A 14,160-nucleotide genomic window follows, 5' to 3' on the forward strand; every position below is an offset into this window, starting at 1 on the left:
CACTTTTCTGGGCCTCTCCCCATCCCCGCCCCCCAAGTGGGCTTTCCTTCCGCCTTCCTCGGCTCCAATTCCAGACTTGGTCACCACCCCTTTCCCCTCCTCTCCCACTCCGCATTGTCCTTCTAAGGCCGACCCCCAAGCCACCCTCCATTCCCGGAGAGAGTCCCGGTACCCCCTGCCCAGACTCCCGGGGTCGCACGCTCAGCGAAGGCCTCTCCCCCACCACACTCCTCCCTTCATCTCTTCCCAGTGCTCCCCCGCCCTCTCCTCCTCCCGCTCCCGGCGCCCGAAAGGATCATTGTTAGCCGCCCCCGCCCCGCCCACCCCGCCTGTTTATTTATGCATACGTCACCGGACTGGCCCCACCCCCGGCATCTCATTAAGCGAGTGTGTTCCTCTCGCCCTGTCAATAATCTCCGCTCCCAGACTACTCCGTTCCTCCGGATTTCGATCCCCCTTTTTCTATCTGTCAATCAGCGCCGCCTTTGAACTGAAAAGCTCTCAGTCTAACTTCAACTCACTCAAATTCGAGCGGCACGAGCTCCTCCTGTACCTTCGGCTTCCCCCCCCTTTGCTCTTTATATCTGACTTCTTGTTGGTGGTGGTGTTTTTTTACCCCCCTTTTTTATTTATTATTTTTTTTGCACATTGATCGGATCCTTGGGAACGAGAGAAAAAAGAAACCCAAACTCACGCGTGCAGAAGATCTCCCCCCTTCCCCTCCCCTCCTCCCTCTTTCCCCTCCCCAGGAGAAAAAGACCCCAAAGCTGAAAAAAAAGTTCACCTTGGACTGGTCTTTTTCTTGCAATATTTTTTTGGGGGGGGCAAAACTTTTTTGGGTTTTTTTTTTTTTTGGCTTTTCTTCCTTCATTTTTCTTCCAAAATTGCTGCTGGTGGATGAAAAAAATGCCGCAGCTGAACGGCGGTGGAGGAGATGACCTAGGCGCCAACGACGAACTGATTTCCTTCAAAGACGAGGGCGAGCAGGAGGAGAAGAGCTCCGAAAACTCCTCGGCAGAGAGGGATTTAGCTGATGTCAAATCGTCTCTAGTCAATGAATCAGAAACGAATCAAAACAGTTCCTCCGATTCCGAGGTAGGAAAAGCCCCACGGGCTGGTGGGGTTTTTAATCTATTTCCTGGGCTTGGCAAATGTTGCTTAAAGGGGAGAAATCGGGGCTGGGGGCAGCGGTGGGGCACCGCGGGGCCGGGCGGGCGGCGTGTGCGTGCTGTGCCACCATTGCAAAAACTTGTAACCCTGTTTTTCTCTCCCCCCAAAACCCCTACCCCGCCGTTTTTTTTTTTCTCCCCCCTTCCCTCCACCCCTGCGTGGCGTTTGCCCCTCGCCCTCCCCACCTCCACCCCTCCGGGAAGGCGGAAAGACGGCCTCCGCCTCGCTCCGAAAGTTTCCGAGATAAATCCCGGGAAAGTTTGGAAGAAGGTGAGTACGCCCCGCGTGCCCCGCAGCCACCCCGCAGCCGCCCCCCGGGCCCGCCGTCCCGCGCGCCTGGGCCCCGCGCCCCGCTCGGCCCGGCCTTGCGCCGGCCCGGCCGGGGCGCCTGGACACTTGGGCCACTTTCTAAAAAGTTTCTCCTCGCTCTCTCCCACTCCGTGCGGCCGCCGTCCCCTCGCCGCCCCGCCATGTTAGCGGCCAAGAGGCAAGATGGAGGGCTCTTTAAGGGGCCACCGTATCCCGGCTACCCCTTCATCATGATCCCCGACCTGACGAGCCCCTACCTCCCCAACGGATCTCTCTCGCCTACCGCCCGAACCGTAAGTGTCTCCGCGCCCGGCTCCCGCCCGCTACCCGCCAGCCCTGCCCCGCATGCGGTCCCTGCCCTGCCCCCTCCTTCCCCCTCTTCTCCCTCCCCCTCCACACCTCCTCCCCTCCCTGCCTCCCCTCCCCCGCTCGTGGCCCAGGCCTCCCGAAACTCTCCAAACTTTTCTGCCTTTTGTGGACTGGATTTGTTTGCACTTCGCCATGTTCTTGCTTTCAGTTTGTTGCCTCGTGATGTTGGGGAGACCTTTCTTTCCATGCAGGGCTTTGTTGGGGGCGAAAGAAATCAGAAGAACTTTTTTTGCGCTCTGATTGTCCCCTCCCCCTTTGGTGGTGTTGTTTGTTTCTTCACCCTGGGAAGATGACTGTGTGGCTCTTTCTTTTCTCTCTCTCTTCCTTCCCTCTTCTGTGGCGTCTTGGGCTTTCCCCGGTTAACCCCTTGGCTGCCGCTGCCGGGGACTCAAGTGACTGGGCTTCACCCGACGCGCGGGTAGAGAGTGAATTTTTCCTCCAGGCTTGAAAACTAGCGAGCGAGCGCGCGGAGCCCGGGGCCCTAGAGAGGCGACTCGGTTTTCTTTTTCGGCCGGTTATTTATTTAGCTTTCTAGTGCTGATCTCAGGCTCATAACCCTCCTCCCCTTTTGCTCTGGAAGGTCATGCTTGCCAGAGTGGTCCAGCCGCAAACTTGGGGCCTCTTGGCTTCCTCTCCTTTAGCCTGCCCCGCAGGGCCGCGAGCGCCTTGGGCGCGTTGGCTGGCTCGGCTGCCCCGGCTGCCCGGCGCGCTGGCTACAGGCTCTCCCGGGCCGCGCTGGGTGGGGAGGCTCCTGTCTGTGGCTGGGGTCCTGGGTTTGTGGGCAGCCGGCATGGCCTCCTCCAAGCGGACTTGACGTATTTCTAGGGAATTTTGGTGGCTTCGGGCGTGGAGTGGGGTCTGCGTGCAGCAGCTCAGTGGGCCGTGGGGGAGGGGAGACAGACACCAGGGTGTGCTGGCTCAAGAGGGTACAGAGGAGGTTAAGGGCCCCTGTCCTAAAAGGACTGGGCTGCTGATCGTGGGCCTTCCAACTTTGGGGGTTCTACAGTGGCATGGGGTGGTAGGCTCCTGGGCTGCTTCTCATAGCCTGCATCCCGCATTCACCGCTGACATTTGTTAATGAGGCTCATTCCCTTCCTGGACGGCCTCTGCCCGCTGCCCTTGCCCTGAACCCCCCCTCCCATCCTCAGAAAAAGCCTGGATTGAGAATCTCGAGATGCAGTCTTTAGCCGTTTGTGCCTGGTTTCCCGGAATTGTCAGTTGCACGTTCTCTGGTTTGGTCCCTCTACCTCTTATTTACACACACTACTACTCTTGTTTTTTCTTATTCTGTAACTGGAGATAGCCATTTGAAATAATGCACCCACTGTTCAGCAACCGTTGATTCAGGGCTAATGGCCGAGGGCTTGCCGAACAGGAGTTGATCAGATCTACAAGTGTTTTTAAGCATTAAAATATTAACTATCAGGTTTGACCTGTTCTTTGGGTCTAGGCAAAAATGGCAAGGGCATGCTAGACCGGTCATTTTTTATGGTTAGGGAAGAGAAATAATTATTTCCCCCTCCCTTGTGCTTAGGCTTCTGCATGCTTGGGAAGCTGGGAGAACGTTTCAGCCCGACCTCTTCCTGCAGGGCCAGCTCTTTCTGGCTGCAGGGGCCGGGCTGTGGGGGAAGCACACCCCGCTATGGCTCTGTCCTATTTTTCTTGGGAGCTTGAGGGCATCTTAAACCGGGAGCTTTTAGCTCGGAATCGGATGGTTTGTGTACTCACCAACCTGACCAAGCAACATTCCAAAGTAACCATGAGAATTTCGTACCCTCCCCCCTCTTTCTGCGATGGTATTATTTTAAAATCTACTTGGCCATCCGAAAGGCCATCTGAATGTTGAGTTTGGATGGCGGGCTTGCTGGCTCTCTTGACTCTTTGCAAACTCCCCGTCTGTGACCCCTGGCAATCTGGCCATACTGTCTCCGAAAACTTGAGCTGTTGTGTTGTGCAGTAATTGGGAAACAGGGAAATGGTTAGAGGCAAAGAAGTGATTTCCTGGTGCGAAAAGGAAGGCTCCCTTTGTGGGCATTACAGGAATAGACGGAGTCTAGTTATTTTAATTGTGGACCTAGCGGGTGGCCTTGTGCTGTGACATCAGATTGAGTCTGAAAAGACATTTCTGAACTCAGTAGGCAGTTTTCAGTATTTGCATGTCAAACAGCTGCTGACATCTTTGTGTGCGCTGCCTCTTCCGCCTTCCTCTCTGTTACCTGGGTTAGATTATGTGCTCCCAAATTAAAGTTATTTATTTAGGCCGGACAGCAGAGCAATGGAAATGAGGATGAGAGGCTGTTATGTGTCACTCCTGACGTCTTCGATCAGAGGGGTCAGCTTGCAATTCCAGATTTGATACAGCTGCCGGCGGAATCTATAGGCAAGACAGCGGTCTTTTCATGCCTATCTGAAATTCTTAGTGCTTTATAGAGGGTGTTTTGGAGGGCAAGGTGTAAAGACAAATTAGCCATATGCTTAATTCATATCCTGACCCTCCTTGGTGGTGGTGTTTTTGCTACATTTTCGGTTGCTTATGAATGTACCTGTAAGCAGCTTCATCCTTTAAAAAGCCAACTCTTTCAATCCCTGATTTCTGCTTTTCTATTTAAGAATGTAAAGAATTAAGGAGTATCATTAAATTGGCTTATGATGAATAATACATTATCTCAAGAATAATGCTTTAATTGCCGAAGACGCCATAAAGCTTGATAGTAATAATTTTATTTTAAAACGACGAAGATTTCTGCATAACATTAATTTAGTCTTTGATACAGTAATAGGAACAGCTTTTAAAAAGACAGATTTGAATACAAAAACGCATTAAGGAGAGAGGTCTAGTTAAGTAGATGGGAAGTGATAGAACTGCAAATATTAGAATTGTGGTAACATTTGTATGTTAAAGATAAGAATACTGTTACCGTATTAAAGTTGATAGCAAAAAGTAGTGTTGCATTTCTTTTTCCCTCCTGCCAAAACAGAAAGGGAATGTGGTGTGGTCGAAATTCTAGTTAGGTTTGAATTTCTTTTCCAGGACTTGATTGTTGGAGTTCTTGCATCTTTTATCCAGCGTTGTTTGCTTTTCAACTGAGCTATTTGCTACTAGTTTGAACAAACAAATAAGCAGCATCTTGAATTCATTTTTGAACTTGGAATCCAGCATTTAAAGGAAACCAAGAGAGGCCTATTCACTGGGGTTCTATTTGGCCAGGCAACTTCTCTTTCTGCCTTGTGAAAAATGGATGTTTTCTTCTCACTCAAACAACATAATCCTTTCTAATACAAAAGAGCTGGGACCTTGGAGTGTGAAGGGTTAATGGTGGTCCTTCCTTGTTGTCCTTCCACCCCCCACCTTCACCCCCAATTGTTTTGACAACACTTTTCAAAGTGTGACATTCCAAGCCCCTACATAACAATGTAATATTACTGTAATTACACAGGTCATTACATTTTAAATAGAGAACAATAAAATGCTTATCACCCTGAAAAAGAACAGGTGTTCTTGCCCTTCTTTGGTATTTATGCTAATTGTTTTTCATCTCTCCTTCCGAAATATTTATGGCGAACATGTTTAGATTTCAATCTGACCGCCACAGCATTAATTCAGTGCTAATCTTTATAGGTTGGGGTTTAATGTCTGCAGTATGGATTATGGGTTCAACACTCACCTAGTAAGTCATATTTTAATGATTATAAATTTAATATGCCAGCGCCTTGGCATTTGTTGAATTTAAAGCTTTCTGAAATGCCAGAAACAAACTATTAAGCAGTTGGGAGCCTAAAGTGCTTCTCTGGAAGAAGTGTTTTTGGAAACTTTTGACGGCTACAGGGAAGTAGCTTTCACTGATGCCCCCTATCTGACTGAGGAAAGATTTAGAGGAAGACAACCCCGTTCTTAGCCGAGGAGTTTTGCACGTGGATTTGAATTTTACTGATAATGGATTTCATTCGGAGTCCCTGCTGGAAGCTGGTCAGCTTTCTGTTTCTTAGCAAGCTGTGAAAAAGTTACAGGAAGGTGTCCGGGGGTTGGCAGATCAAGAAGGCTGTTCTGGGAGCAGCGCAAAAATATTTGCTTTAGAAAACTCGCATTTTAAGAGTTGCACCGGAGGCTGTGCTTTTTAAAGATTTACAGTAGAAGCCTTTCCAGGTTCCCAATGCCCCGTTCCATCCCGTGAGGTGCCTGTGTGCCTGCAAAAAGTGCCTAGAGTTCCTGGTTGGGAGATCTTGGTGCAGCTTCTCTCACATAAGCACAGTGGGTCCACGAGGAGGCATCTAAGAGGATTTTACATTATGTCAGAGGCTTCACAACAGGGGCCCCCGAATCACATTAAAAATGCACTGGAGAGAAAGGACAGCTGCAAATTTTTGTGCGGACGCGTGTTTCTGGACCATGACTAAAACTCCCGGGGACCTTTTCCCCAGCTGTCTGGAAGTTATGTGGAAGTTGGTTTATTGGCAGTTAAGTATGAGACAACCTGGATTTAGCAAAGGCTCTCTCTTGCACAGGAAGTAGATGACATTATATTGGGGGAAGGGAAGAGACTGAAGGCAAAGAGTGATTTACTCTTCTCTTTCTCAATTCTTTTTTGCTTTAAAAAATTTAAACCATAACCTTGCCAAATAAATAAGCACTTTCCAAGGAAGTAGGTTGTAAGCTTTTTAGTCTTGGTAAGTGGAATTAGATAATATCTTTAACCACATTTATAACTGTTTGGAGGTGACACAGTACAGAAGTTTTGAAAAGGTGGGGTCAATCAGATCCTGGAGGCTTTTATTTTTGTAGGGGGGTGCGATGGGGGGGTGTCTGAGATTCTTCTGAAAGTGAACATTGGCAACCGTGTAAGTAAATCTTCAGCTCTGACTTATAATTGAGCACATTTGTGAAGGAAATGGTTAATTTTACAACCAAAGGCAAACTTGCACCTCGACAGGTCTGCTGAAAGAAATGTGCCCCAGTCCTTTGCTGGCAAGCGCCACCGGGTCATAAATCCACAGGCTTTATTTACAGCCCATAACACTTATGAATGTTAAGATATTTGACGCCACGTTGGCCTTATAATATTCAAGGTCCGCAGACATTGGCAGTAGCTCAAATTTCTCTCACTAATTATAAGCAATGAGTTGGGGGGGGCTGGGAGGAAGCCCATCGCAAATGCTGCCCTCCCCCCTCCTCTGACCCCCACCTCTGCAATCTGAGCTGACTGCGACAGACACCCCCTTCTTGGCAGCTGACTTGTACTTTTCCTCTAGGCTATTGTTATACACATTTATAAAGAGCAGTTTCAGGGATGGAAATTCAGTGGGGGGCCCAGCACAAACGCCTTTTTCAAAAGCAAAGTTGCTCTAGGTGTTTGCATCTTTTTCCTTCTGCTTTCTCCCTTTTTCCTTTTTTTTTTTTAAAGAGTATGTTGCCTATATTGAGCATATTTCCCAGAATACTTAGAGAAACTGGAGAGGGGAGACTGCTGCAGTTTATCTGGTGCCCCTCCGCTGAGCTGGAAGGGAAGATACATACATTGCACAGGGCACTAGTTAACGGGAGTTTTTTTTTTTTTTTAAGTGAGGGTGAGGAGAGTCAATTAAAAAAAATTAATAGATGAGAAGGAGCAATCCAGGTTTTTGTTGGTGATGGGAAGGCCACTCATTTGGGAAACGAGCTGATGTCTGGGAATGGAGGTGGTGGGACTGAAATGTCGCCCAGGGAGGCAGAGAAGATGCTGGACTAGGATTTGGAAAGCATAAGAAAATGGGACGCAGATTCGGGTTGATTCGGGTTCGGGGAATGTCTTGATCCAAACTGAGGATTGGGAAGTTTCTTATGAGAGGTGGGGGGCGGGGACAGGCTGTTAAAAACTATATTACTACTTTGCTCAGCAGAGACTAGTTCCAGCCCACTCCTCACCCAAGGTGAGGATCTTGCAACGGATACATTTCCTATCTGTTACTGTGTGACGGCCTGGGGGCGGGGCACTTATGGTGCAGAACACCGCCCCTCACCCCATGAGGTCTCAAAGGCCAATTACTTGGCCAATTTTAATTTAGTTTTTAAAAGTGTGCTGTTCTGTGTGTTACAAGCTGACCACATGGTAAAGGGGCGCGAGGTTCCAAGGTGTGGGAAACTTGAGGGGGGCTGATGGCTCCATCATTTCTGGTGGGATACTTCTCTCTCTAAAGACCGAGGCTGAAAGGTTTTATTTTCTAATCAATGGAATGCAGAAACTTACTAGCCCTCCGGGACAGACACGAATCCCTTAACAGCTCATTACAAAGATGGGGCTGTGGGATCTTTGAACGGGTTATCAGCCCTGGTGTTCTTCGGTTTTCCCAGGATAGCTTTTGCTTCCTTAGGCACATCTGATTTCGGTCTGGTAATTCAGCCCCGTTGTATTTTATTTATTTATTTATTTTGGTCGTGAAGTGGCCCCAGACGGTTCAGTCTAAAGGGGGAAGGAATGGCTATTATTAGTGGCAGCAGCTCCGAAGGAGTTAAAAATTGCTCACTAAAGTTTGGCATCATGAAAATAAATTTGAGGCCTGGTAGGCATTAGCAGGGCACAGTGCATTCACAGAGCTTAATTAGTACGAACTGTAATTGTTCATGGTCTGCCAGAAGAAGTAATGTTCAGGAAAAGTGGAGTTCTTCTCTTGCAGTCTTCAGCTTGAAACCGATAAATCACTTGCATATTTGTGCAGTGATTCAAATGGAGCTGAGACCTCTCCCATCCCAACATGTGGTAAATTGTAAAGTCAATGAATTGCAGATGTAGGCTGCAGTGAGATTCTCTCAGAAAATGCAGAATGAATGGGAAAGAGTGATGCTATAAATATTTACTGAGAAGATAACTAGGATCCAGCGTGCTGGGCCAATTATGATGTACTAAATATATTAGTAAAATGCTTTCAAAATCGAGAGGATTTGTGTGGGTCTTGGGGTGGGTCGGTTTGTTTTAGAAAGTGAAATAAAAGGCACTGTGTTACTGTCGCGTCAGTTTTATTAAGCCTGAATCACAATGGCAGACCCAGGGAAGGACACATGAAACCCACATTAATGCAAATTAATTCGTTATGAGTTGCAGCACTGTGACTGCTAAGTGGAGTAATGACGGGGGCATCATTTTAAGAGCGTTAGTGTAGCAACTTTTAAGGAAAGTGCTGTATTAGAGCCCGCGTGTGTTTGGATGCTAGGAATGTGTATTGTTCAGGAGCAGGAAACTTGATTCAACTTTATACCCTCCCCCGCTCCCTCCTTCCCCCCTGCCCCCCTCCCCCCAAGCAATTAATGAACTTTGTCTTAACATTTGAACAAAATCATCTAGTTTTTCTTCTAAAAAAAAAAAACAAAACAACCCAGAAATGCCCATCACCATCACCAAGTTCAACTTCAATATTTCTTTCTTTTCTATTTTGCAAGAGATTGCAGCACCAAGTGGAAAAACAGTGAATGTGTAGCATCCCCCCATAGACCTGTGGATGTAACTTTCTTGAAGCAATTTTTTCCCCCTCTTTTTCTTCTTACAGGATTTTGGTCTCGGGCAATGTTGCAAGTCAATACTTCTTTCCCCAAATGTGAGTAGGTGGATGTGTGTGGAAGCTGTAAAAGTTAATGATCCTCTCTGACTCATAGCTGATGGTTTCAGGTTGAGGAAAAAGAAAAGAAAGAAATTAATGAGGGCAAATAGACATTTGATGGAACACGGAGACAGTGGGAGAGGCTGTTCTTGTGTCCAAAGGCATGCGTTTTGTTGCAGCAGGATTTCTGGAGGATGCCGGGAAGGGGAAAGAGATGCCTTTGTTTGAGGTGTTGTTTTAGGATGGTCTAAGTGCTCTGGTGTCTGGATCTTTGCAGGAATTGCTTAAGCCCACATCCCTACCGGGCGGTGCTGGTTTTGCCTTCCCAGGGGAAGCCAGAGGCTCCCCCCTTGACACTTTTGAAAAGAGCAGGCAGTAGCCCAAAGTCCTGGTCAGACGTTTATTTCCCATGAAAAGGAAGAGGCTCTTAACACAGGGGTGCTGTTCCTGTCCTGAAAATGATGGATGGCGAAAGGATGTCCTAGGTATTCTTTTTTTTAAAAAGTGTTCTGTGTTTTCAGCTAATGGCATGGAAATTAAACTTCAAGTGGGTCATAGTGGTCGTAGCTACAGGGTGAAAAGGAAGGGAAGCGGACCAAAAAATCAAAACCTTGCAGGAGATTAATCTGGATTTATTATTATTATTTGTAATAAAGAAAGTCAAGTGATTCATTGAGCTGAAAATAAAGCAAACGCCCCACCCCCTCCCTGTTTAGTGCAATGAACAGGCACATACGTTGGGCTTTCCATAGGGTTTCCATTTTTTTAGTTGCCTTTGAGGATGCGATCTCTGGTTGTAAAAGCCCAGTTCCTCTGCTCCCACCTCGGGGAAATCTGATGTCTTGTATCCGAGACGCCGCATTGAGGGCCAGTAGTAGCGATTAGAGCTACAGTGAGGCATCAAGATATGCTGGTAATAAGGGAAGCAGTCGGCCATGACAGGTTGGTTTCCCTGTTGCTGGAGAATTGTGCACACCTGTGTGGAGCACAGCCGGCCTTCCTGGTGCTTCCTCTGGACAAAGGTGGGGTCACCTGGCGGTGTTAGAATGGGTGGGTGGGCTTGGCCACTGCAAACAGACGCACAGGAAGGGAAGGTTTATTTTGTTGAAGTGTCACTGGGAGGAATGAAAAGGAAAGTACCTTGGAGTCCTCATTGGGTGACTCCCTGGGAGGGAGGCGCCAGGTTGAGGACTGGCCTGTTGCACGGCCAGGGCATGTAACAGCCACAGCTGCCGGGTGAGGTGTGGGGTGACGCGGGTGCTGCAGGTGACCAACGGCAGGGCGGTCCCCAGAGGTGAGGACCGTGGGAACCTGGTTCTTAAACTCAGGTGAGGAAGCGTTGATTAGCCCCAGGTCTCGTGCTGGGTCTCTCAACCTCCCTCCCCGTCTGTTCCAAAAAGCCGAGGGCCAACCCTCTCATCTCTCGTTCCAGTTTAGAATGCCAGGTTTTCCCAGGGTCCCTGTATTTTCCCTTTGTCTTAAAAAGCTAGGCTATAATGAACAGACATCTTTGTGTTTTACAGGGAAGGAAAAAGCAGTTTAAAATTTGTCCTACAAAGGATTATTTGGGGAAGAAACAAGAAAATGGTTAAGGCTGTGTTGCTGTAGCTGGGGGAAGTTGAGCTCGAAATCCCTGCAAGACAGCGGTTGCTGGCTGGGAGTGAAGGCCCTAGGAGCGTGTGCTTTGGGTATTTATGAGCTGGTCAAGGCTGTTCTGTGTGGCTGGACACCTGAGGAGGGAAGTGACATTGCCGGGGGGTGTTAGGATGGCGTATGTGAAGGTTAAATTAACTTTGTCCTGCCAGAGTCTTCAGGACTTTGCAACTGAGTATTTACTGGTTAATTGCAGCTTCCTCTCAGGCTCGTGTTGTTATTTGGGTGGTGATGAACGCCAGGATTAAGAATGGAACCCGACAAGTGAAAATTGAATTTGGATTAGCCACAGTTTCATTAATGCATTCATAAGGCTGTGATTATATGAAATTTTGTTTCCACGACCTATACTTAGTTATCAGGTGTCCCTTCAATTTTAATTGACAATATAAGATTCCTGTGGTTACCCTGAGTACAGATCGCCTAGGGCTCCGCAGGGTCTGTGGGAAGCAAAGCCAGGACAAGTTTCCAGTAAGCTCTGAATCAGGCAGAAGAGGAGAATAAAGCCCGCTGAGAAAGGGGGACATGTTGTTAGTGTTGCCTTCTCTACTGAGAAGGAGACGACCCCCCCCCCCCCCCCCTTCGCAGACAAGAGCTGCTCTCTAGCCAGGAATTCCAAACTTGCGGAGGAACCTGTCTCTGGCACAAAAGTTGTTTTAACATGATGCAGAATTGTCACAGTAATTAGTGCAACCTCCGCTTACTGACGGGCAGTTTTCGCAGAAAGGATCGGGGAGCAACTTCAGTTTTCTTTGTCAGCAGTGCACTTCGGATGACTGGCTCCTGAGAGTGTCGGGAGGGGGGGCTCTGTGCGTGGGGGGCATGTCTTCAGTGGCTCAGCGGGCGTCTTGGCTTCTTTTAGGGAGTATGGTTTATCACTCTGCTTTGACAGGTGAACAAATACTTTTTGTGGCCCACCTTTATTGTGCCCTCTTTAATTTGATTAATATTGTGTTCTGGGGCAAGTGGACTCATGATAGATACAGGAGGTATTTCTGTTTATTTGTGACAGATAAAATGCTCCCGGAACCCACTGTGTCCTAAAATGGGAACTTACAGCCTCATGCCATGAGCAATATGGCTTTAGACTATTTTTTTAAATTTGATTACTGCTGTGTTGTTTATTTTGAGTTGGTTCAAAAGTTCTTATGTGAAATCCTTCCCCCCCCTTTCCTTTTTTATGGGCTGAATAATTTTTCTGGCAGGGAGTAAGATACACACGAATTGGACCTGAAACCCTTGCAGGCTGGGTTCCACTGTGCGGTAGACACAGAAGTGTTTTGGTAATGGTGATGGTAACAGTGTAGTAGTAGTGATAGCAGTAGTTTGTTACAATGAAACCAGTCTGTTTGGAAACACTACTGATATGCCTGTTGTGAGGGGAATGGTCAGCAATTTCTTAGGACCCCCGATTCCTTATCATTTGTGCATAACTGGCAAATTAAAGTGTATTTTCAGATAATGTTGAGATCCTTTGGTGACTGTTGCATTGTTTATAAAAGAAAGCAGCAGATGGTGTTTGTTTTCCCAATTGGTAGGATCCCAAGATTAACAAGTGTTATTTGGAAAGAGTTTGATGAGGACTCTTGGTACTCCTTCCTATTTGGGGACACATATTTCTTTGATGGGGCTTCAGAGGGGAAGGCCCAGGAGAGATCTCAGTACATATTTGGCTGTTCAGGGTCTGATGAAGCAGGGTGGACATTCACTCAGTGGCCATCGAGTAGGTGGTGGTCTTCCTTTAGAAAACTTGGTGGCCCTTAGACAGTGGTCGGCTCCCTCTTTGGGGAGGTGTGGATGCCTAGAGTGCAGGCCACCCAGCTGTCCTGGGCCACAGGGCTTCGTCGCTGTGAAAGAATGTATAGGGCACGGGTGGCCCTGAATTCTGCCTGACACATCTGTTTTCCCCCAAACAGAATTACACTGGAGAGCAGGAGCCAGTTACCGGAACCATGGGGGGCTTGTATACCTGTGGCTGTCTTGTGGCTTCTCGTAATCCTTTCACTCATAATCTGTTCCTCTTGCCTACATGTTGCCTTTCTGAGGACTTTTTTGCAGCACAGTTAATTTTTCTGCAGCATCCTGCTCAGCACACTGGCTTCCTTTATGTCTTAATGGGCATCCGTCTTCCCTTTTCATGTTATTGATTCTCACTCCTGGCCCCTCCCCACTCCCTTTTTGCTTATTGAATAGAGGCTTTTTTTTTTTTTAACTTTACCTTAGATTATTATGATCATCTTATCCATAGCAACAAATAAAAATACACAGGTCTTGATTGAGTGCTAAGGCTGCAGTTCAATCTAGGGAGGTTTGTCTGCTATTCATAAACTGCTTAAGATGTTGCCTTGTAGTTTGTGACATAAGCAGAACGCTTTGATTTGGTTTCTTTCTACAGCTCCATTTTCAGTCCGGGAGCACGCATTACTCTGCGTACAAAACGATTGAGCACCAGATTGCAATTCAGGTAGGAAATGCCACAGATCCCCGAAGCTTGAACTGTCAATACGGAGGTCTCTTGTGTCTTTTATTCTCCACCCCTTCCCCCAACCCAGATGATGATGTTGGTGGTGATGATAATGATGGTGGTGGTGATGGTTGCGATGATGGCACTCATGATGGCCGTGGTGGTGATGACGATGATGGTGGTGACGATGGTGGCGGCGGTGGTTGACTCACTGGGGGAGGTGGGAAGCAAAGGATAAACAAGAGCCGAAGAAATGCTGCTCAAATGATTGAAAAGATACGGAAAGAAAGAGAAGCCTGTGTCTTTTGTGAAGAGTCTCTTGTTCAGGCATAATGGGCGCACAGACCCCAGCTTGGCTACTGTCTTTTGCTTAGAGAGGGGTCTTAAACTGGGAGTGAGACGAGGTGGCGGAGAGTGAATGGGAAGAGGGAAGAGGGAGGTGGGAGAGGAGGCCGTGTGGCAGCCAGAGAGTTGTTTCCGGTGGATCCACATCACGTTAAGTGGTGCTAAGAATATCACTTTTGACCCGATTGTCCTGAAATGTTGATTTCTCCTGGGCCTGTTGATACACGACACTCTCAGCGCTGGAAGGGAGAGGCGACAGATCCCGGCGTCTGATGAGTGTCCTG

General features: G+C 47.9%; 1 protein-coding gene across 30 annotated transcripts in view; it reads left to right on the forward strand.

Moving 5' to 3' along the window:
- The first annotated feature begins 390 nt into the window (after positions 1-390).
- TCF7L2 (transcription factor 7 like 2) overlaps positions 391-14,160 on the forward strand; it is a 186,724-nt gene continuing 172,954 nt past the window's right edge. For 19 of the 30 annotated variants that reach the window (XM_037132918.2, XM_037132910.2, XM_037132909.2 and 16 more), the window contains exons 1-4: positions 391-1,095; positions 1,374-1,440; positions 1,648-1,772; positions 13,463-13,531. In XM_037132918.2, coding sequence (XP_036988813.2) covers positions 898-1,095; positions 1,374-1,440; positions 1,648-1,772; positions 13,463-13,531 — 459 coding nt within the window. In that variant the 5' untranslated portion in view covers positions 391-897. The remainder of the gene's footprint in view (positions 1,096-1,373; positions 1,441-1,647; positions 1,773-13,462; positions 13,532-14,160) is intronic. The other 11 variants (XM_053668483.1, XM_037132926.2, XM_037132923.2 and 8 more) reach the window with 1 other exon arrangement.

Source organism: Artibeus jamaicensis, unplaced genomic scaffold, assembly GCF_021234435.1.
Source record: "Artibeus jamaicensis isolate MK-2021 breed Jamaican fruit bat unplaced genomic scaffold, CSHL_Jam_final contig_490, whole genome shotgun sequence".
In the NCBI taxonomy this organism is placed as follows: Eukaryota; Metazoa; Chordata; class Mammalia; order Chiroptera; family Phyllostomidae; genus Artibeus; species Artibeus jamaicensis.